The sequence below is a fragment of the Nomascus leucogenys genome, chromosome 22a (genome assembly GCF_006542625.1).
Source record: "Nomascus leucogenys isolate Asia chromosome 22a, Asia_NLE_v1, whole genome shotgun sequence".
In the NCBI taxonomy this organism is placed as follows: Eukaryota; Metazoa; Chordata; class Mammalia; order Primates; family Hylobatidae; genus Nomascus; species Nomascus leucogenys.
In genome coordinates, this window is record NC_044402.1 from 11,339,712 (window position 1) to 11,362,511 (window position 22,800).

The following is a 22,800-nucleotide window of genomic DNA, read 5'->3' on the forward strand; positions in this document are numbered from 1 at the left end:
CCTGGGGCAAGTTCTCAGCCCTTCCTGCCCACTGCCTATAAACAAACTTGGTGCTGTCTGGGGGGACATAGTGGGAGTGAGACTGGTCTTTTGGGTTGTGTGGGAGCTGGGTGAGGCCTGTAACTGCCGGCTTTCCCCCACTTCCCTGACAACCTGCATGACACAGCAGAGGCAGCCATAATTCTCCTGGGAACAGCTACATTGACCTGGGAACCACACCCCCATTCCCCACAGCAGCCACAGCAAGCCCTGCCCAAGGACAATCTGAGCTCAGACACACATAGCCCTGCCCCCTTCCCCCAATGGTCCTTCCCTACCCATTCTGGTAGCTGAAGACAAAGGGCATATACTCTTGGGAATTCTAGGGCCCTCCCCACAGCCTGGTTCTCCCTATACTACCACAGCTGATGCTGTCTCAAAAGTGTCACCTTCTGGCAGGAGGCCAACCAGCACAAAAATAGTGTATTAAACAACAAAAACAAAGGATCTTCACAGAATCCATTTTACCCCCCTGCCATCTCCACCAGAGCAGGTGCTGGTATCCATGGCTGAGAGACCTGCAGATGGGTCACGCCACAGGACTCTATGCAGACAATCCCCAGTACCAGCCCAGAGCCTGGTAGACCTGCTGGGTGACTAGATCCAGATAACAATCACCACAGCTTGGCTCTCAGGAAGCCAAGTCCCTAGGAAAAGGGGGAGAGTACTACATCAAGGGAGCACCCCATGGGACAAAAGAATCTGAACAGCAGCCTTGAGCCCTAGATCTTCCCTCTGACATAGATTATCTAAATGAGAAGGAACCAGAGAAACAATGCTGGTAACATGACAAAACAAGATTCTTTAACACCCTCAAAAAATCACACTAGCTCACCACCAAACAAAAAAGAAATCCCTGATTTACCTGAAAAAGAATTCAGAAGGTCAGTTATTAAGCTAATCAAGGAGCCACCAGAGAAAGGTGAAGTCCAATTAAAGGAAATTTTAAAAAATACATAAGAAATGAGGGAAGAAATCTTCAGTGAAGAAATAGCATAAATAAAAAACAATCAACCCTTTAGGAAATAAAGGAGAGCACTGAGAGAAATGCAAAATGTTCTGGAAAGTTTCAGGAATAGAATCAAAAAAGCAGAAGAAAGAACTTCAGAGCTCAAAGACAAAGTTTTCCAAGGAACCCAATCCAACAAAGACAAAGAAAAAAGAATAAGAAAAAAAGAACAAAGCCTCTAAGAAGTTTGAGATTATGTTAAGGGACAAAACCTAAGAATAATTGACATTCCTGAGGAAGAAGAGAAATCTAAAAGTTTGGAAAACGTATTTGGGGGAATAATTGCGGAAAACTTCCCTGTTCTTGCTAGAGACCTAGACATCCAAATACAAGATGCTCAAAGAACACCTGGGAAATTCATCACAAAAAGATCATCACCTAGGCACACTGTCATCAGGTTATCTAAAGCCAAGATGAAGGAAAGAATCTTAAGAGCTGTGAGGCAAAAGCATCAGGTAACATATACAGGAAAACCTATCAGATTAACAACAGATTTCTCAGGAGAAACCCTACAGACTAGAATGGATTGGGGCTCTGTCTTCAACCTCCTTAAACAAAACAATTATCAGCTAAGAATTTTGTATCCAGTGAAACTAAGCTTCATACATGAAGGAAAGATACAGTCTTTTTCAGACAAACTAATGCTGAGAGAATTAACCACTACCAAGCCAGCACTACAAGAACTGCTAAAAGGAGCTCTAAATCTTGAAACAAATCCTGGAAACACATAAAAACAGACCCTCTTTAAAGCATAAATCCTACAGAACCTATAAAACAAAAATACAATTAATAAAGCAAGGTATACAGGCAACAAATAGCATGATGAATGGAATACTACCTCACATCTCAATACTAATGTTGAATGGAAATGGCCTAAATGCTCCATTTAAAAGATGCACAATACCAGAATGGATAAGAATTCACCAACCAAGTATCTGCTGCCTTCAAGAGACTCACCTAGCACACAAGGACTCACATAAATGTAAGGTAAAGGGGTGGAAATAGACATTCTATGCAAATAGACACTAAAAGCAAACAGAAGTAGCTATACTTATATCAGACAAAACAAACTTTAAAGCAACAGCAGTTAAAAAAGATAAAGAGAGACATTACATAATGATAAAAGGCCTTGTCCAACACAAAAATATTACAGTCTTAAATACATATGCACCCAACACTGGAGCTCCCAAATTTATAAAACAATTACTACTAGATTTAAGAAATGAGGTAGACAGCAACACAATAATAGTGAGGGACTTCAATATTCCACTGACATCACTACACAGGTCAACAAGACAGAAAGTCAACAAAGAAACAATGAATTTAAAATATATCCTGGAACAAATGGACTTAACAGATGTTTACAGAACATTCTACCTAATAACCACAGAATATACATTCTATGCATCAGCACATGGAACGTTCTCCAAGATAAACCACATGATAGGCCACAAAACAAGTCTCAATACATTTAAGAAAATTGAAATTATATCAATTACTTTCTCAAACCACAGTGGAATAAAACTGGAAATCAACTCTAAAAGGAACCTTCAAAATCATGCAAACACATGAAAACAAAATGACCTGCTCCTGAAGGATCACTGGGTCAACAATGAAATCAAGATGGAAATGTAAACGTTCTTTGAACTGAACTATAATAGTAACACAACCTATCAAAACCTCTGGGATACAGCAAAGGCAGTGCTAAGAGGAAAGTTCATAGCCCTAAATGCCTACATCAAAAACTCTGAAAGAGCACAAATAATCTAAGATCACACCTCAAGGAACTAGGGAAACAAGAACAAACCAAACCAAAACCCAGCAGAAAAAAAGGAAATAACAAAGATTGGAGCAGAACTGAATGAAATTGAAGCAACAACAACAAAATAACAAAAGATAAATGAAACAAAAAGTTGGTTCTTGGAAAAAATAAATAAAAATAATAGACCATTAGCAAGATTAACCAAGAAGAGAGAAAATCCAAATAAGCTCAATTAGAAATGAAATGAAAGATATTAAAACTGACACCACTGAGATACAAAAGATCATTCAAGGCTACTATTAACACCTTTATGTGCATAAACTAGAAAACCTAGAGGAGATGGGTAATTTCCTGGAAAGATCCAATCCTCCTAGCTTAAATCAGGAAGGATTAGATACCCTGAACAGACCAATAACAAGCAGTGAGATTGAAATGGTAATTTTAAAAATTACCAACAAAAAAAAAGTCCAAGACCAGATGGATTCACAGCTGAATTCTACCAGACATTTAAAGAAAAATTGGTACCAATCCTATTGATACTATTCAACAAGATAGAGAAAGAGGGAATGCTCACTAAATCATTCTATTAAGCTAGTATCACCCTAATACCAAAACCAGGAAAGGACATAACAACAACAACAACAACAAAATTACAGACCAATATCCCTGGTGAACATAGATGAAAAAAATCCTTAACAAAATGCTAGCTAACTGAATCCAACAACGTATTAAAAAGATAATCCAATGATCAAGTGGGTTTCAAACCAGGCATGCAAGGATGGTTGCCAATAAATGTAATACACCACATAAACAGGGTTAAAAACAAAAATCACATGATCATCTCAATAGATGCAGAAAAAGCATTTGACAAAATCCAACATCGCTTTATGATTAAAACCCTCAGCAAAATCGGCATATAAGGGACACACCTTAATGTAGTAAAAACCATCTATGACAAACCCACAGCTAGCACAATACTGAATGGGTAAAAGTTGAAAGCATTCCCTCTGAGAACTGGAACAAGACAAGGATGCCCACTCTCACCACTTCTATTCAACATAGTACTGGAAGTCCTCGCAGGAGCAATCAGACAAGAGAAAGAAATAAAGGGCATCCAAATCAGTAAAGAGGAAGTCAAACTCTCACTGTTTATTGATGATATGATCGTATACCTAGAAAACCCTAAAGACTCCTCCAAAAATCTCCTAGAACTGACAAATTAATTCAGCAAAGTTTCAGGATACAAAATTAATGTACACAAATCAATAAGTCTGCTATACAACAACAGTGACCAAGCTGGGGATCAAATCAAGAAATCAACCTCTTTTACAATAGCTGCAAAAAAAAATAAAATATTTAGGAATATACCTAACAAAGGAGGTTAAAGATCTCTACAAAGAAAACTACAAAACACTGCTGAAAAACTCATAGATGACACAAATAAATAGAAACACATCCCATGCTCATAGATGGGTAGAATCAATATTGTGAAAATGACCATACCACAAAAAGCAATCTACAAATTCAGAGCCAATTCCCATCAAAATCCCACCATCATTCTTCACAGAACTGGAAAAAAAATACTAAAATTCATATGGAACCAAAAAAGAGCCTGCATAGCCAAAGCTAGACTAAAATGAGGCATCACATTACCTAACTTCATACTATACTATAAGGCCATAGTCACCAAAACAGCATGGTACTGGTATAAAAATAGGCACATAGACCAGTGGAACAGAATAGAGAACCTAGAAATAAACCCAAATACTTACAGTCAAGTGATCGTAGACAAAGCAAACAAAAACACAAAGTGGGGAAAAGACAACCCATTCAACAAATGGTGCTGAGATAATTGGGAAGCCACATGTAGGAGAATGAAACTGGATTCTCATCTCTCACCTTATACAAAAACCAACTCAAGATAGATCAAGGACTTAAATCTAAGACCTGAAACTATAAAAATTCTAGAAGATAACATTGGAAAAACTCTTCTAGACATTGCCTTAGGCAAGGATTTCATGACCGAGAACACAAAAGCAAATGGAATAAAAACAAAGGTAAACAGGTGGGACTTAATTAAGCTCTTTAGAGCTTTTGCACAGCAAAAGGAACAGTCAGCAGAGTGATCAGACAACCCACACAGTGGGAGAAAATCTTCACAATCTATACATCTGACAAAGGACTAATATCCAGAGGTATTCCAACAAATTAGCAAGAAAAAACAAACAATCCCATCAAAAAGTGGGCTAAAGATATGAATAGACAGTTCTCAAGATATAGAAATGGCCAACAAATATAAGAAAAAATGCTCAACATTACTAATGATCAGGGAAATGCAAATCAAAACCGCAGTGTGATATCAGCTTACTCCTGCAAGAATGGCCATAATCAAAAAATAATAGACGTTGGCGTGGATGTGGTGAAAAGGGAACATTTCTGCACTGCTGGTGGGAGCGTAAACTAGCACAACCCCTATGGAAAACAGTGTGGAGATTCCTTAAAGAACTAAAAGTAGAACTACCATTTCATCCAGCAATCCCAGTACTGGGTATCTACCCAGAGGAAAAGAAGTCATTTTACCAAAAAGATACTTGCACACACAAGTTTATAGCAGCACAATTTGCAATTGCAAGATTGTGGAACCAACCCAAATACCTAATCAATCAATGAGTGGATAAAAAAACTGTGGTGTATATATATATGCAATGTAATACTACTCAGCCATAAAAAGGGACGAATTAATTGCATTCACAGCAGCCTGGGTGGAACTTCAGGCTATTATTTTAAGTGAAGTAACTAAGGAATGGAAACCAAACATCGTTATGTTCTCACTCATAAGCGGAGCTAAGCTATAAGGATTGGAAGACATAAGAATGATACAATGGACTTTGGGGACTCGGGAGACAGGGTGGGAAGGGGGTAAGGGATAAAAGACTACATATTGGCAGGGCGCGGTGGCTCACGCTTGTAATCCCAGCACTTTGGGAGGCCGAGGCGGGCGGATCACGAGGTCAGGAGATCGAGACCACGGTGAAACCCCGTCTCTACTAAAAATACAAAAAATTAGCCGGGCGTGGGGGCGGGCGCCTGTAGTCCCAGCTACTCGGAGGCTGAGGCAGGAGAATGGCGTGAACCCGGGAGGCGGAGCTTGCAGTGAGCCGAGATCGCGCCACTGCACTCCAGCCTGGGCGACAGAGCGAGGCTCTCTCTCTCAAAAAAAAAAAAAAAAGACTACATATTGGGTTCAGTGTATACTGCCTGGGTGATGGGTGCACCAAAATCTCACAAATCACCACTTAAGAACTTACTCATGTAACCAAACACCACCTGTACCCCGAAAACCTATGGAAATAAAAAAGTTAGAAAAAAAAGAATACAGCCTGGATCATACAACCACAGACACAGGCATCAGCCGCGACCACACCACCACCTGCTGCCAGCATCAGAATATTCTCAAACCCAGCCTGGGCTTAAGTCACAATCCACCATTTGTTTGTGGGACAGGCAGTCAGGGCAGATACTTTGGAAAAAAAGAGCCCTTCCTGTTTGCTGTGCATTGTCTTCATACCAGTTCCCAGAATTGACCTGACAAATATTGACCAGGTTGCTGCGATCTTCAAACACCATTTTCCTGTGGGTAGGGTTGATGCAGTGCTGAAGACCCGGGACCCTGCTCACCTGCTCAGTGCCTTTGCTCTGTAAGTACTTTGCCTGTGCCCAAAATGAGGGCAGGGGCAGCAACTGCCTCACTCCCTTCTCTCTCTCTCTCTCTCTCTCTCTCTCTGTGTGTGTGTGTGTGTGTGTGTGTGTGTGTGTGTGTGTGTGTGTTCCTGGCTTTGGTGGTAAGGATGGGAGAAGTAAGTCCCTGAAGAAGAAATGCAACCATGTACTCCCTCTGAGTCTCAAAGGAGAGGCTTCAGGTTTTCAATCACCTTTTATGGAAAACTTCAAGAATTTTGAGAGAAGAACCCCAAATATTCCTGCCAGTTTAGATAAGACAATGAAACAATACAATCCAAAGCACAGTGACAATGATGCTGCAGCAAACTTACTAGAAGCTGTCCTGTGAAAAGGGTGCTTGGGAGCTGTGGTCTGGAATCTGGGTCTTGCTCCCACTCTCACCAGGTGGCTTGTCCTAACCCTGCATCAGTCGTCCCCTGTGTACAGTAGGACTAATAATCCCTGTGCTTTGCGGTTCTCATAAGGATTAATTACATAAGACAAAGCAAGTGTTTCTCAACAAGGGCACTACCGGTATTTGGGCAGGACCACTCTTCATTGAATGTGACCGTTCTGTGTGTTTCAAGAGCTTTCGGGAGCCCGGCTGTTCCCCAACTAAACTCCAGCAGCACCCCTCCACCAGGCATTGAGCTGATCCAAAATGTCACCTCTATCTCCTTTACACACACCCCTCCCCTGCCTTTGTCAGGAGCCAGTGTTACAATGCATGTAATATCCTATCACTTCATAAACCCTTAATAAGTGAGAATATTATATTTTATGAATGTAGTTCTTAATTTTCCTCTGGGATCTTTCTGGAAGAAGAATTAAGAAATGAATTGGGCATCATTACCCCCAAGCTTGATAGAAAGGGAAAAAAACTGCCATCGAGTACTTTCAGAGTGCCTGGAGCTTTGTACATTGACTGTCATATAATCCCAAAATGGCCCTACACCCAGGAGGTGGGCAATATCATTTGCATTTTGCAAAGGGAGACACTGAGTTTCAGACAGGTGCTTTTGCACAGTATCAGGCAGTGAGTTACTGCACAGCCTTGATTCCAAGGCCCCCTCATTTACAATTCAATCCCCTTTGGGAAATAGGTCCTTTGCAAGTCAGGGAGTCCTTGGGGTGCAGTGGGGTAGAAAATGGTGCTGAGTTCAATGGGATAAAAAGAAGAAACCAGAAATAGTTTCATCACAGTCACTTTATTTTACCCAGGGGTAGACAATTTTTAAATTGATTTGCATCTTCCAAATGTTTGATCAAAAAAAAATCTGAAGTGTGTGGAAGCTGTCATTAAGTGAACCCACGTTGGGAGTTCACTGGGGCTGTCATTAAGTGAACCCACACTGTGCTGGAGAAAGAGAGGGCATAGCCTCAGGGGCGTGCCCACAGTACTTTGACCAGCAAACGCATTTCAACATAGCAGATAATGAGACCACATTCGTGCCTCCTGACACCTGGCCTTCGTCATTTGGCAGGCTACTTAGGGCACCAGGGGCTACAAACCATTTGCAAAAATATAATCTCTCTTGCACTGTCACAGCATTTGCAATTGATCCAGAAGTCATTGGTTTGGGCAAAAAATTATTAAAGGTGCCAGTTAAGACACAAATGTTATCAGGACAAACTAATGAGGAGTGATAGAGGTGGTCAGCAGTGCACAGCTGCTGTGCAATGAATGAAACGGTGGAAGAGTTGGATTTGAAGGGAGAAGAGAAGGCTGCCTTCCTTACTGAGGACATCAAGGTTTGGGAGGGTCCCAGCAGCAATGTGGTCATGAGTCTTCTGCAAGAACCTGAGGATGTGTGTAGGGTGGGTGGGGGGGATGAGACTGAAAGGGAAAGGAGAGCATGGAACATTGGGCAGGGTGAGTAGAGACAACACTGTTTGCACTGCAGTTTCCCCTCCAGCTCAGGCTGCATTCCCAGCCCTAAAACAAGGGGTCTTCCTGCTCCTGTACCACTTTGATCCCCTGGAAGAGGAATAAAGGCTCTTCTGGCACATTTTATAACTTAAAATAAAGCACAACAGATATCACATTAGTTTGCAAGGGCTATCTTAATAAATACTACATGCCAGGCAGCTTAAACAACAGAAATTTTTGGCTCACAGTTCTGGAGGTTAGAAGTCCAAGATCAAGGGGTTGGCCGGGTTGGTGCCTTCTGAGGCTGTGAAGGAGAATCTGCTCCAGGTTCCTTTCCTAGCTTTGCCTCTCTCCTAGTTTGCTGGCCATCTTTCACTTTCCTCGGCTTGTAGAAGCATCACCCTGATCTCTGCCTTCATCTTCACATGGCATTCTCCCCGTGTGTTGTCTGTGTCCAAATTTCTCCTTCTTGTAAGGACATCAGTCATATTGGATTAGGAGCCTGCTCTAATGACCTCATCTTAACCGATTACATTTCCGATGACCCTATTTCCAAACAAGATCATATCTGGAGATACTAGGTGTCTAGACTTCAGCATATGAATTTCGGGCAGGTACAATTCAGCCCATAACAGATATCATCCCCACAGCCCTGAAGCAATACAAAAAAAATAGAGGTTTCCGCCTCTGCATGTGACAAGAGGCATCCCAGATATCAGAGGCTGGACAGAGACATGGAGACAGAATTGCTCTCTCTCATCGCTCCTCTAGGTTCCATCAGTCCTGCTACTTTGCTACCCACTTCTGGGCTGTCTTCATCCACACGTCCAGATAGCCAATCCTCACATCACCACTCCAGCTAATGAACGACTGGAAAGGGGGAGGACACTCTTCTTTCTCTTGGGGCCTGACCGAGGCTTTGCACATCATCCTTTCCTTTACAATGGGCAGGATCATAGTCAATAGCCATGCAGGATGTGAGGGAGGCCTAATATCACTGGCAGCGTGGCCAGGACATTTGCTCCAAGCATGATCTTCTCAATTTGTCATCACATATATAGCTATTGAGTGTCACCTAAGCTAGTGTCAATTAAAGCCTTAACTCTAGGAAATCTGAAATTTTGTTTACGTCTTTCCCCACTAAATACTGAGGACCTAGCGTACCTCTTGGACCAGGCAGATACTTGAAAGTTAATGAATGATAGAAAGAATGACTGGAGAGAAGAAGGAAAAGGGAAGGAGGGAAGGAAAGAAGGAAGGAAGGAAGGAAGGAAGGAAGGAAGGAAGGAATAGAGGGAGGGAGGCTAGACTATGGAAGTTGTTTTGTTGTGGTGGTGGTGGTTGTCTTTAAAACAGGTTCTCACTCTGTTGTCCAGGTTGGAGTGCAGTGGTGCCATCACAGCTCACTGCAGCCTCGACCCCCCAGGCCCAAGCGATTCTCCCACCTCAGCTTCCAGAGTAACTGGGACTACCGGCACATGCCACCACACCCAGCTAATTTTTAAAAACTTTTGTAGAGGGGGGTCTCCCTATGTTGCCCAGCCTGGTCTCAAACTCCTGGGCTCAAGTGATCCTCCCACCTCAGCCTCCCAAACTGCTGAGATTATAGGTGTGAGCCAACGTGCCTGGCCAGGAGTTGCCGTTGTTGTTGTTATTGCTATTGTTTTATAGTCCAGAGACTTTTACTCAACAAAATATTAGAAACCTACTATATGTAAAGCAAATAAACGGTTGCTACCTTCACTGAAGCCTTGGAGGAAAGTGTCCAGAATCCTAATTGTCCACAGCCTTGTCTTCTTCAGTGGCCCTCATGGCAGCCCTGTGGGGCATATTATGAAGGTGGGATTTGTGGTATGAGCAGTAGAGAATCGTGACATTATTTGTGGAGAAAAGTGACATGTTCACCCTCTTGTTTTCAGAGAATGGGTCCAGCTTGGCTTTGGCTGCTGGGAACAGGGATCCTGGCCTCTGCCCACTGTCAGCCCCTTCCTGCCCATGGAGATAAAAGTCTGCAGGGGCCTCAACCCCCAAGGCATCAGCTCTCAGAGCCAGCCCCCACCTACCACAGAATCACACCCACAATTACCAATTTTGCTTTGCGTTTGTATAAAGAACTGGCAGCAGACACTCCTGGAAACATCTTCTTCTCGCCGGTGAGCACCTCCACCACCCTGGCCCTGCTCTCTCTTGGGGCCCAAGCTGACACCTCAGCTCTGATCCTGGAGGGCCTGGGATTCAACCTCACAGAAACCCCCGAAGCCAACATCCACCAGGGCTTCCGGAGCCTCCTCCACACCCTTGCCCTGCCCAGCCCCAAACTCGAACTAAAAGTAGGAAACTCCCTGTTCCTAGACAAGCGACTAAAGCCTCGGCAGCACTATTTGGACAGCATCAAGGAGCTTTATGGAGCTTTTGCTTTTTCTGCCAACTTCACAGATTCTGTTACAACTAGGAGGCAGATTAACGACTATGTGAGAAGGCAAACATACGGGCAAGTCGTGGACTGCCTCCCGGAGTTCAGCCAGGACACGCTCATGGTTCTTGCCAATTACATCTTCTTCAAAGGTGAGGCTTGCTCAAACAGAATTATTGCCACTGCCTCTGCAAGTAAATGCTCTTACAGCAGAGAGCCAGCTAATAAGTTCTTTGCTAACCACTTGGGAAATCTAAGAATAAGATAGGGCTTTCCCACCCTTGCGTAGCCACAGTCCATGTGGGTTGGAAATAAGTACGATGCAAAATAACTCAGTGGGTTGCTGATGCTGTCCTTGTGTAGGCATTGGGTGCCACAGAGTTCCCAAAAGAGACACCCATCCAGACTTGAGAAGCTTCCTGGAAAAACAGCCACCCAAGCTAAAACATGAGAGTGAGTTGTATCCACTCAGGTGAAGAAGCTTGGGAGAGGTGGGGCAAAGAGGGTTTAGGCTGAAAAAAACCAGCATATCTAAAGGTCCAGGGAAAAGAGATACCATTGCATTTTCAAAGAACTGAAACAAATTTAGTTGGGATAGAACATCAAACACAATAGCAGAATAATAGGAAGAAGCCAAAAGTTGCAATGTAGAGGGAAACAGGGCCACTTTGAGGGCTCCCAACTTTATTCAGGGAACCTTAGAATTGCCAAAGAGTTTTAAATGTCAAGTGGTAAGATTACATATGTTTTAGGAAGATCAAACTGGCTACAATTTGGAAGGTGGTTTGGAAAGGAGAAAGGGTGAGAGAGGAGACACAAGTTGGGAGGTTTTCAAAGTGGTGCAAAGTAAGTAGCATGGTGGCCTTGAATAATGTTGTGGTTTTGCAGGTAGAATCAGCAATACTTGATCATTGATTGGGTGTGGGTATGTAGGACAGGATGACCCAGTTCTCCTGTTATCAAGACCAGTGCTTGCAAGAGGTGTTTGTGGGGACAGAGTTATAAGAAGTAAGAGAGAAGATACTACACGTGTGAATGTAACCATGACCCCAAAATTCCGCATTTCTAATTACATCTTAATGGGCTTTTGCCTACTGCATGACATTTTATTAATTGAATTCTTTTTCTTTTTTCAGTTTGAAGATTAGGGAGTTGGGGTAGGTGAGTGAAGGAAGGCGCTCTCGAGCGTCTCTGTAGAAGGTTGTTGTCTAGAGGCGTTTGGTTGAGAAGGATTAATTCAGTGTTTGCAATCAATCTGAGCTGCTCAGTCAGTCATCCCAGCTCTACAAATTAGTATGTTTACATAAATTCACAAAGACTCAGTTTGATCATCCCTGATATGGGAATAATAATACTTATTTCTTATTAATTTTTATGACAATTTAAAGAGATAATGTCTAACACATGGAGGTGCTTAGTAGATGGAAAAATGCCTTTTGGCTTCTTAGAAGCTAAATTCCTCTGAAATGGAAGAAAATTATAGGCTGTTAGTGCTCAAACACTGGTGACTTGTCCTAGAGACTGAGCCGGGCCTAAATTCTGGTCTCCTGGCTCTGTATCCGTTCCGCTTTTTTTTGCCATATACTTGCATAGCCAAGAGGAAGTGTGGTTTTGTGTGTGTCTACCCAGAGTTTCCCTCTTGAAAAGAGTTCTCATGGCCTTATGGGTTTTGTGTCCTAAGCCAAGTGGAAGCACCCTTTCAGTCGCTACCAGACCCAGAAGCAGGAAAGTTTCTTTGTGGATGAGAGGACCTCTCTCCAGGTCCCCATGATGCACCAAAAGGAAATGCACAGATTCCTCTATGACCAGGAGTTGGCTTGCACTGTCCTCCAGATAGAATATAGAGGAAATGCCCTGGCGCTGCTGGTCCTCCCTGACCCGGGGAAAATGAAGCAGGTGGAGGCCGCTCTGCAGCCAGAGACCCTGAGAAAATGGGGCCAATTGCTCCTGCCCAGGTAAGTGTCACAGCAGAAGGATGCTGGCTGACCTTGCTCAAGAACCCCAGCAGGTCTTGATCAACTCCAGCTGCAAAAGCCCAACATCTCAATTAGGCTCACCATCTTGTCCTTTACTAACTGTGTGATCTTGGCAATTTCCTCACCTTTTTTGGGCCTCTACTGTAAAACTAAGAACATGATACCTGCCTCATTGGGTTGCTCAGTAGATTCATTGAGTTTCTACCCATATAGAACGTAGAACTTAGACTGGTACGTGGAGCATAAGAAGTGCTCACCAGGCATTGAGTGTTATTACACTTTCCTGGTGTCTGTCTTGTCCCCATCTCCTTTCCTCTTGCTTTCCTCTCTCCCCACCCCACCCTCCCGTAACAATTCACTACCAGAAGGTGGTTAAGTGCAGCCAAAAAATCAGATCAAAGACAGTGAGAAATAATTATGGCTGGGAGCGGCAGCTCAGACCTACAATCCCAGTGCTTTGGGAGGCCAAGGCGAGAGGATTACTTGAGGCCAGGAGTTTGAGACTAGCTTGGGCAACATAGCAAGACCCTGCCTCTATACAAAACGAAAAAACATATATAGCTGGGCATGTTGGTGCATGCCTATAGTCCCAATTACCCAGGAGGATGAGGAAAGGAATTTGAGGTTACAGTGAGCTATGATTGTGCCACTGCACTCCAGTCTGGGCAACAAAGCTGAATCCTATCTCTAATAAAAAATTATCATTATCATTATATTGTTAAAAGGTGCTTCTATTTTAATTAAAACATGTTTAAAAAATTAAATAATAAGAACATCGTAAACATTAAAGTTCCTGTTTTATGTGATCTCTAAACTATTTCCCATCTCACTTGCTTTTTGGTTTGTAGTTTTATCACAGCAACTTCAGCTTTTTCTAGTTTCCCTAGACCCCCTTCACCAGCTAATACCTTCTTGGGGGTGCATCTTCTTTTATGGGGTACTCTGAGATGAAATCTGGTACTGAGTTCTACTTACTGCTTGCTGCATAACAAACCACCCCAAAACTGAATGACTTCAGACAATCACTTCCTTGGTTCTATGGGTTAACTGGGCTCAGCAGGGCAGTTTTCATGTGTTGGGGTAAATGGTAGCTGGAGCTGAAGCCACTGAACTCTCTTTACTTATGTGTCTGGTGCCTGTGCTGGGCTGGCTGGAAGAGACTAAGGCTAGGAGGCATCTCTCTCTGCATGTAGTGTCTCCATGAGGCTAGCTCAGGTTCAGTAGCTCGGCATAGTTAATACTGGTGTATGGCAGCTAGGGTCTCCAAGACAGAATATTTCAAAGGCAGGAAATGAAAGCTACCACTCTGGTAAGGCCTAGGCCCGGAAATCAGCACAGTGGCACTTCTGCCACATTGTATTGGTGGCAGAGCCAATGGGTGGGTGGAGAGCCAATGGCTGGGTGGTACAGAGCCCAACCAGATTCAAGGGGAGGGTGCATAGATGCCACCTTTTGATCATCATCTTGAATCCACCACAACCTGGTAGGCACCAGCCACCCCACATACCCAAAGGTGGCTTCTCTCAGCACCCCATTCACACTGAGTTACCAAGGATAAAGAAGGCATTTTGTGTTTGGGCAGAGATTAAAGCACCAAATAAGAGGCACAGGCCAAGGAGAGAGGCCAGGATTTAAGGGATTATTCCTGTTGTCCATGAAGCTCCACGGCTCTAGTCAGTTGCTAATTTCAGCCCCACAGTCCCTGGCTCCTTTGGGGTGAGCCTTCTCCTTGCCCCCATCACAGAAGGGAGTGCCATAGACTCTTCTAGACCAGTAGATTTTCCCTCAGGGAGGGTTTGGTTTGACTTCTTCCCACTTTGACATTCTAAAAGCAAAACTGACCCAAGTTACTCCTCTAAATCTCAGATATTCCTTGTGCCAGAGAGTTACAATATTTTAGTATCCATTTTTATGGGCTTTTAGATATAAGAACTTCAGACTCTGCCATGTTTCACTCCATTCAGATGTGAGGCAGGTTAGCTTGCCAAGGGGAACTGCACTTCCTGGCACACCATTCTTGTATGTATTCATTCACAGTTGTTGAACACCCACTGTGTTTTGGGCTCTCTGTCAGACCCCTGCCCCACTAGACTCTACTCCACCCCACAGCCCACTGGCGCGGGTCTTGCTTCCTACCCAAGTGCTGCCTATGGGAAACTTGTCAAGTAGCCCTAGATGTCCTCCTACTTCAACTAGGCATCCAGACCCTCATATTGCCCAGGAGTCAAACCAGCCACAATTCTCTAACCTGAATTCGATTTTCTGAGGCAGAAGTGTTCGAGTTGGTTATGAACTAGTCATGCTTTCAGGTGCCTGGGTAGCTGTCAAACCATAATTAAAAAGAAGAATAACCCCAGAGAAAAAGGGCAGATTTGCTGTGGATCCAAAGAAATTTCTGAACTTAACCCAGGGAAATGTGGCAATCAGATGGCAAAGATGCCCCAAATGCAGGAGCAGGAGTTCGTTTGTGCCCTATGCCCAACACATATGGTCTCCCATCAGATCCTCACAACAGCCCCAAGGAGGGGGCATCACCATGCCATTTAACACATGAGGAACCTGAAGTGGAGACGGGTGAGAGACAATGGCTGCTTGTATTAGGGGATGCCAGGAGGTGGATTTAGGACCTAGTTCAGAAGCTGAGTCAACAGAACTTGCTGATGCATCAGATATGGAAGTGGGAAGATGCTGACAGTATTTACCTTATGTGGCCATGATGTAGATTCCGTCAGTTCAGCCTTGAAAAAACATAGCCAATATCTGACACCTAGAAAGCCCTCTATAAATGTGATGAAGATGACAAAGACATGTAGCTGTGCCTGGAGTCCTCTCAGATCCAGCCACAAGATATTCCAGGAGGTCCAAAGACAAGGGAGCTGTGGGTATGGGTAGTGGAATGGTCCGCCATAGTGAACAGTGTCATGGGAAGACTGGTTGCCTCTCACGCTGGGAAATGCCTCTCTCCCACGGCTCAGGCTGCCAACAGACAGAGCAAGAGTGGCACATATTAACAAGGGAGCACCATTTCTCTGTCTGTTTCTCTCTCCAGTCTATTGGATTTGCACTTGCCAAGGTTTTCAATTTCTGGAACATATAACCTGGAAGACTTACTTCCCCAAATTGGTCTCACCAACATACTCAACTTAGAAGCTGACTTCTCAGGAGTCGCTGGACAGCTCAACAAAACCATCTCCAAGGTAAAGTGGTGAATATGGATGTGTGTGGGCAGGTGGGGGTAGGGAGGAGGTTTCTCCTTTAGCATGCGGGACATTTAAAAGTCAAGTTCCCTGTTCTTTGTCCTATGCAGACTATTTAATACCACAGTCTTTAAGGCATCTCTTCATGGGCTTTTCCTTCTCTATCTCCCCTTCCTTAGGTCCCTTCTATTCTTCATGGCAGGAATACAGTGTCTTCCCCTTGAAGGCCCCCTAACTGATGCTGTCTTCGTCCCCTCTTGTCCTCTAGGTGTCACACAAGGCGATGGTGGACATGAGTGAGAAGGGGACCGAGGCCGGGGCTGCTTCAGGCCTCCTCTCCCAGCCCCCATCTCTGAACACCACGTCGGGCCCACGTGCCCACTTCAACAGGCCTTTCCTCTTGCTCCTTTGGGAGGTGACCACCCAGAGCTTACTCTTCCTGGGAAAAGTTGTCAACCCAGTTGCAGGGTAACCGTGGTGGGAGGCCAGGAGTTATCTTATCTCACCCTGGACCAAACAGATAGGCCAGAACCAGCCTGCATCCCGGGGCTGCTATGTGGTTCAGTTAATCAGTGTGCCAAGATTCTAATAAAGTTGACCTTGGGTTCTGTGAACACTAAGGAGCCATCCTTACAAGGGAGGGCCAGCTTCTAGCCACTCACTCACAATTGTCCCAAATCTGGTGTTAGCTGTGCTTAGAAAGTTGAAAATGAGAAAGAACCTCATGTTATAGCCTCCCAGGAGATGTCCACAGCTGCTGCCACCATTGTAGATATTTGCTGAGCGTCCTTTGGGTAAGGGTCATAGTGAAAAACACAGAGGGCATCAGCAGGAGTAAGCCAGTCTTTCCCTTCACAATGGCCGATATGGGCTGTACAGACAAGAGAGGTTGTCCTAAAATGTCATTGCCCAGACATCAGGGACTAGATCCCCTCAAGAGGAGGTTGGACCTGTGTCAGGGCTCCAAATTACAGCCCATGTAGAAAAGCAGGTGTGCAGATGGGCCGGCGTAATCATGGGTCAACCTGGAGGGAGGTCAAGTTCAAGCAGCAAGAACAGTGTGTAAAAGCCCAGGGTGACACGAAGACCAAAGAAAGCAGGAAGGCAAACATGGCTGGGAGGGATGATGGACATAGGGCAGGGTCAGCGGGGTGAATTGGGGGCCATATTCAATTGCGATGGAGGCTCCATTAGAGATCGAAAGGCCTACTCTCCCATGTGTGCCCCTCCACGAGGCATTCATTTGAAAGTAGTGGGGAAGCAGAAAGAGATGCCCAGCTGCATGTGTGTACCACTTGGATGACAATATCCATCACTACAATGAACTCCATGCCCAGACACGCAGGGGGGTAGGATATAGGTGGTGTGTGTCTAGGAAGGAGCCATCCCGGAAAGTGCTACAGTGGTAGAAACCCCTGACCCTACTCCAAGGAGGTGAGGCTCAGATCCTGAAGACTAGGTAAGCTTTAAATAAAGAGAAAAGGGTAGGACAGTCTGGGAGAGGGCAGGGGAGAGATACGATCGGCAAAAGCGATGGGTAAAGAGAGGAAAAGGTATGTCCCAATAAAATGAGAGAAAACCAGCTTTGCAGCCATAGAAAGTTCAGGTAGGGTCATGGTGGAAGGTAGTGCTAGAGAGGTGTTCAGAGATAAAAGGCTGGAGGCTTTGGGTCCCCGTGGAGTGAGTGTGAGCGTGGTCTTGTAGACAGTGGAGAGTAGCTGTAGGCCTGTGGGCAGATGTGGATGTGGACAAAGTAGTGATGGGGAAGTCATCTGTCAATTGGGCATAGATAAGAAGGAGTAGGGTGTGGCCAGGGTAGGGCCCAGCCAGGATGGCACCATGAGGTCCACTTGACCACTGACCATGCTGCATGCAGGGCTATCAGAGCACATGCGTCCACTGCTTCAACGCAGACTTAGTAAACACCTCTTATGCCAGGAATTGGGAATGCAGCAGTGAACAAAACAGATGATATGTCCTGCCTACATGGGGCTTACATTCTAGCAGAGGAAACCCGGCAGTAAACAAAACAAGTAAGTAAAATATGTACTGTATGACAACAGCAAGGACAAGGTCTTTGTGGTCAAGAATATGCCCGGGAAAGTCCCTACAGTGTACATGAAGGGGCAGCTGGCCCCTAATGGTGACAAAGTGGATTGCTCAGTGGCAAAGCTGGATTTAAGCCCAAGGCTGCAATGTATCCACATTCATCCTTCTTGATTAAAGAAAACTGCAACTGAAAGATCCCTCCCTGTCATCTCTTCTAAGAAAGGGGCACTTGATTGAGACCAAAGTAGTCAGTGGTCTAAACATACTCATTAACTCTCATGGAGGTATGGACCAACCCTTCAAGGCTTCCATCTTCTGCACCCAGTGCTGCCTAGGGAATACACTGTTGAGACATGTCTTGTGTTCACTGCATGTTAGACACCATTATAAGCAGTTGACAGATGCCAATAAACTTTCTATTTCCAACAGTCATGAGAGGGAGGCACTGCTACATCTTCATCTTACAGGTGGGGAAACTGAAGCACAATGTGCTAGCATATGCGGAGCCAGGATTTGAACTCAAGCTGTTCATCTCCATAGCCCACATGTTTCACCTCTAAACCACACTTCCTTTTGTGAGCACAGCTCAAAAGCCCTTCAGCCATGCCTCATTGGCTGCCATACCACAAGGATCCAACTCCCAGGGTCATAGGAAGTGGGAGAGGGAAGAAGCCACATGAGCAGTAGCATCTGGGGAAGACTTTCTAGGGAAAGACCCAGAAGCATGAGTGGAAAGTTGGTGGTTTAAGAAGCACCGACTGAGGACAAGGATGTGCCCTTTGTTGTTTATTTCTGTGTTCTAGTACTGAGACTGGCATAGGATAAGTAAAAAAACCTTTTCTAGCTTAATGCTGTGAGGGGAAGTTGCGTCACATGGCAGAATTCCATGACAAAGACTCAGAGGCAGGAAAGAAAACAGCCTGGTGAAGGACATGATATAAACGTGCACTAAGTTTTGGGAGATAACTTAGTGGGAGAGAAACCGCTCTACTCCAAGCTGTGTAGACAGCACTCTCTCTCTCTCTCTTTGGCCTCTTCCCTTCCCTTCTCCTTGGGAAGCCATTTGAGGCAGGCTCCCTGGACTCTAGTGACATCTTACACCCTTCAGCTGGCTAGACAACCTTGGACACATTGCTCAACCCCTCTGTGCCTCAAGTTCTTCTGCAAAATGGAACATGTAAACCTTGCTTTACAGAATTGTAGAAATCAAATGAATACATAAATGTGAAACATTAAGCACTTGATATCCACTAGGTGCTCAATGAAGCTTCCTTCTGGCCCCATCTTTTGGCTCCTCCAACCGTCAAGGGTGCTCTTTCCTCCCACAGAGCACAGCTCCGTACCAGGTAATGACAAAATCCCCCCAGTGGTCACTGGCCACATAACTACCTCCTAGCGAAACTATGAAGGCAGCACATCAAAACCCAAATGTGTTGATGGAGAGGCCTCAGGGACTTTATCTGGGCACTAAAGGTGACATCTGCAAAACAGAACCATTCTTGCTGCAGGAACATTAGCTATGACACTGTGGCACTAAGTGGGGGAATGCTGGCCCAGGGATCTGGACTGAAATTGCAGAGGCCCACGTGAAGGAGAGCCACGTGATTTTCTCTAGAAAAGCATCATCGTTAGAGAGTGTTCACTGGGTTGCTTCTCCTTTTCCTCCCTGAGATAACTCCTTCAATCATCTGTGAATTAGGTAAGAGTCTCCCTGAGCGTACATTTCAGATGTATTTACACCTCAAACCAACCTTTTAACCACCTAGAAGAATGGACCATTTTCAAGATAAGTCAACAGCCATCTAAAATTTATATTTTCAGAGGTCTTGCAATGCACTCTGTGGTGGAATTGAACCATCTTTGTAATGCCATAGAGTCCCAGGTATACTTATTTTGACCCTGGAATGGAGGTAAGTGGCTTTCAATGTTGGGACTAATGCCTTGGCCAGTTACAGCCTATATGAACACACAGGTCCAAGTAACGAAAATATCACTGGGGACACTGGTGTCTGTCACTCCACCTCAAGGATCCATGTGTTTCACAGAGACCATGAAAATATTCATAAAATTTCTATTCCCTTTATTCTAGCCATAAACAGAGCTGAGACCTTTAAAGTTTTCTATGTATGGGTGGGTCTGTTTCTAGACTGTCATTTACAATTCTATTGAATTATTTGTCTTTCCTTGTGTCAATACTACACTGTCTTATTCAACCTAGCTTTATAAGTCTTGATATTATGTCAAGTCCTCCAGCTTTGTTTTATAGAAGTATTTTATTTGCTTATGTTGTTTTGTTTTGCTTTCAATGTTTGTTTGTTATCCTGCCCACTCCACCAATTCTGGCTACAGTGGCTGGTGACTCTGTTTCTCCAGCTGCCCCACCCCTTCTCTTCCCACACTTATATAAGCCTCAAGTCCTATATTAAAACTTTTTATTTCACAAACTATTTGGAGTGTCTCTGTTTTCCTAACCCATCTGAAAACATCTTTGTTCTGCCTTCATGCTTGAAGGATATTTTCACTGGGCACACAATTATAGATAGCCAGATGTTCTCTTTCAGTGTTATAAAGATGTCACCCATTTTGACTTTCATTGTCTGAGTTAAAAAGTTATCTATAATTACTATTATTATCCTTTGCAAGTAATCCACTTTTCCTTTTGGCTGCTTTAACATTTTTCTCTTTGGTTTTGTCTTTCAATTGTTTTCAAATGATATTCCTAGGTATAGTTTTCCATGTATTAATCCTAATTCATCTTAATCTTAATTAATTCTAATTAATGTTAGGGTTCATACACCTTCTTGAGTATGTGACTTGATGTCTGTTTTGGAAAATAGATTTTATCTCTTTAAAAATTGCTTCTATTCCATTTTCTCTTCTTTCTCTGGGACAGTCAAACATATATCAGATGTCTTCTTCATGTGCCATGTCTCCTTCACTCTTTTCTGCATTTTCTATTCTTTTTTCTTTCTGTGTGTAATCTGGATGTTTTCTACATGCCTATCTTATACTTCTAGTCTTTTCTGCTATGTTTGATCTGCTTTTAAATAAATCTATCAAATTCTTAATTTCAGTTATTTTAATTTTTAGTGCTAGGGTTTTTATTTTATTCTTTTTATGCATTTTTTGTTCTCTGAAATTCTTTATATTTTCTTCCATCTTATTACACAGAATGATCATGGTTATTTTAAACCCTGTGTTTGATAACTCCAATATCTGGATAACCTGTGAATCTCTATAGTCTATTCTATGTTTTTCTCTTGGTGTTTAATCAGTTTTTCTGTTACCTGGAATGCCTGGTCATTTTCACTGAATGTCACAAAGTGTGTATCAAAAATTATGTGGCTTTGGGTAATACCATCTTCCTCAAGAGGAGATTTTATTTTCTTCTCAGGCAGATAGAGTATAAAAAGACTACTTTGATTCAGCCAAGGATGGATTTCAGTCCTTTAGGGGTCTGGTTTATTTCTTTTGGGCCTTACCCCTATAATGTTGTCTTTGGGAGATGTCAACTGAGAGCCTGGGCTATTTGTGAGGGCTCCTCCCCGGTAACATGTTTATATACCAATTTTTGTCTCTTTAGTTCTGTGAGGCTGCTAAAATCTCTGCTCTTCTAGCAGGTGGCTTTTGCATGATTATTTGGTATTTTGTTCCACACCTGCATCACTTATGAGGCAGAAAATCACCTTGAAGGGAAATTGCATGCAGGACATTGTATCTGCTTCATCATGATTATCTTTTATCTGGAAACTTGATCCCTTGAAACCAAACTACTTGTTGACTCTGAACTCCAATTTTTGTTTCTCCAGCCCATTGACACTATTAAAGGCTCTAAGCCAGCAGTCCCCAACCTTTTTGGCACCAGGGACTGGTTTCATGAAAGACAATCTTTCCACAGACCGGTGCTGCAGGGAATAGTTTCAGGATGATTCAAGTACATTACATTAATTGTGTACTTTATTTCTCTTATTACATTTTAATATATAATGAAATAATTAAACAACTCACCATAATGCAGTAGTACCACTGGGAGCCCTGAGCTTGTTTTCCTATAACTAGACGGTCCCATCCGGGGGTGACGGGAGACAGTGACAGATCATCAGGCATTAGATTCTCATAAGGAGCACAAAACCTAGATCCTTCACATGTGCAGTTCACAATAGGGTTCACGCTCCCATGGGAATCTAATGCCACTGCTGATATAACCGGAGGTGGAACTTAGGCGTAATGTGAGCAGTGGGGAGCTGCTGTAAACACAGATGAAGCTTTGCTCGCTAGCCCACAGCTCATCTCCTGTTGTGAGGACCAGTTCCTAACAGGCCACGAACTGGTACCAGTCCATGGCCTGGGGGATTGGGGACTCCTGCTCTAAGCGACTGTCTTCTGCTCACCTTTATGCCTCAGACTTAAAATCAGCAAAAGACCTAGAGGAAAAAGGCAGCAGCAAATGTAAGCCTCACCTCAGTGCTGTTCTCCTCTCTCTGGAATCTCCTCCCAATTCTTAAGTTATAGCACTCCTCATTGTGCTCCAGTACCTTCAGCCATCTAAATTTTATATTGTGTTTGTCTTTTATAATTTTCTTAAGGAAGGGTTAATCTGACACTGGCTTCTCTGTCATAGTTAGAAACCAGATATTTTCTTAATAGAGCAAAGAAACCCCAATCTATAACGCTGTGCCGGCTGTACTAACCCCATGTGACAGTAATTTCATGTGTCACCTGACTGAACCACGAAGTGCCCAGATCTTTGGTTAAACACCATTTT

At 43.7% G+C, this 22,800-nt stretch overlaps 1 protein-coding gene across 1 annotated transcript; it reads left to right on the forward strand.

Moving 5' to 3' along the window:
- The first annotated feature begins 6,428 nt into the window (after positions 1 to 6,428).
- On the forward strand, positions 6,429 to 16,600 carry SERPINA11 (serpin family A member 11). The gene is made up of 5 exons (XM_012498027.2): positions 6,429 to 6,508; positions 10,320 to 10,965; positions 12,495 to 12,768; positions 15,839 to 15,986; positions 16,255 to 16,600. The coding sequence occupies exons 2-5, from the start codon at positions 10,323 to 10,325 to the stop codon at positions 16,456 to 16,458; spliced, it is 1,269 nt and encodes a 422-aa protein (XP_012353481.2). The 5' UTR covers positions 6,429 to 6,508; positions 10,320 to 10,322; the 3' UTR covers positions 16,459 to 16,600.
- Positions 16,601 to 22,800: the final 6,200 nt, after the last annotated feature.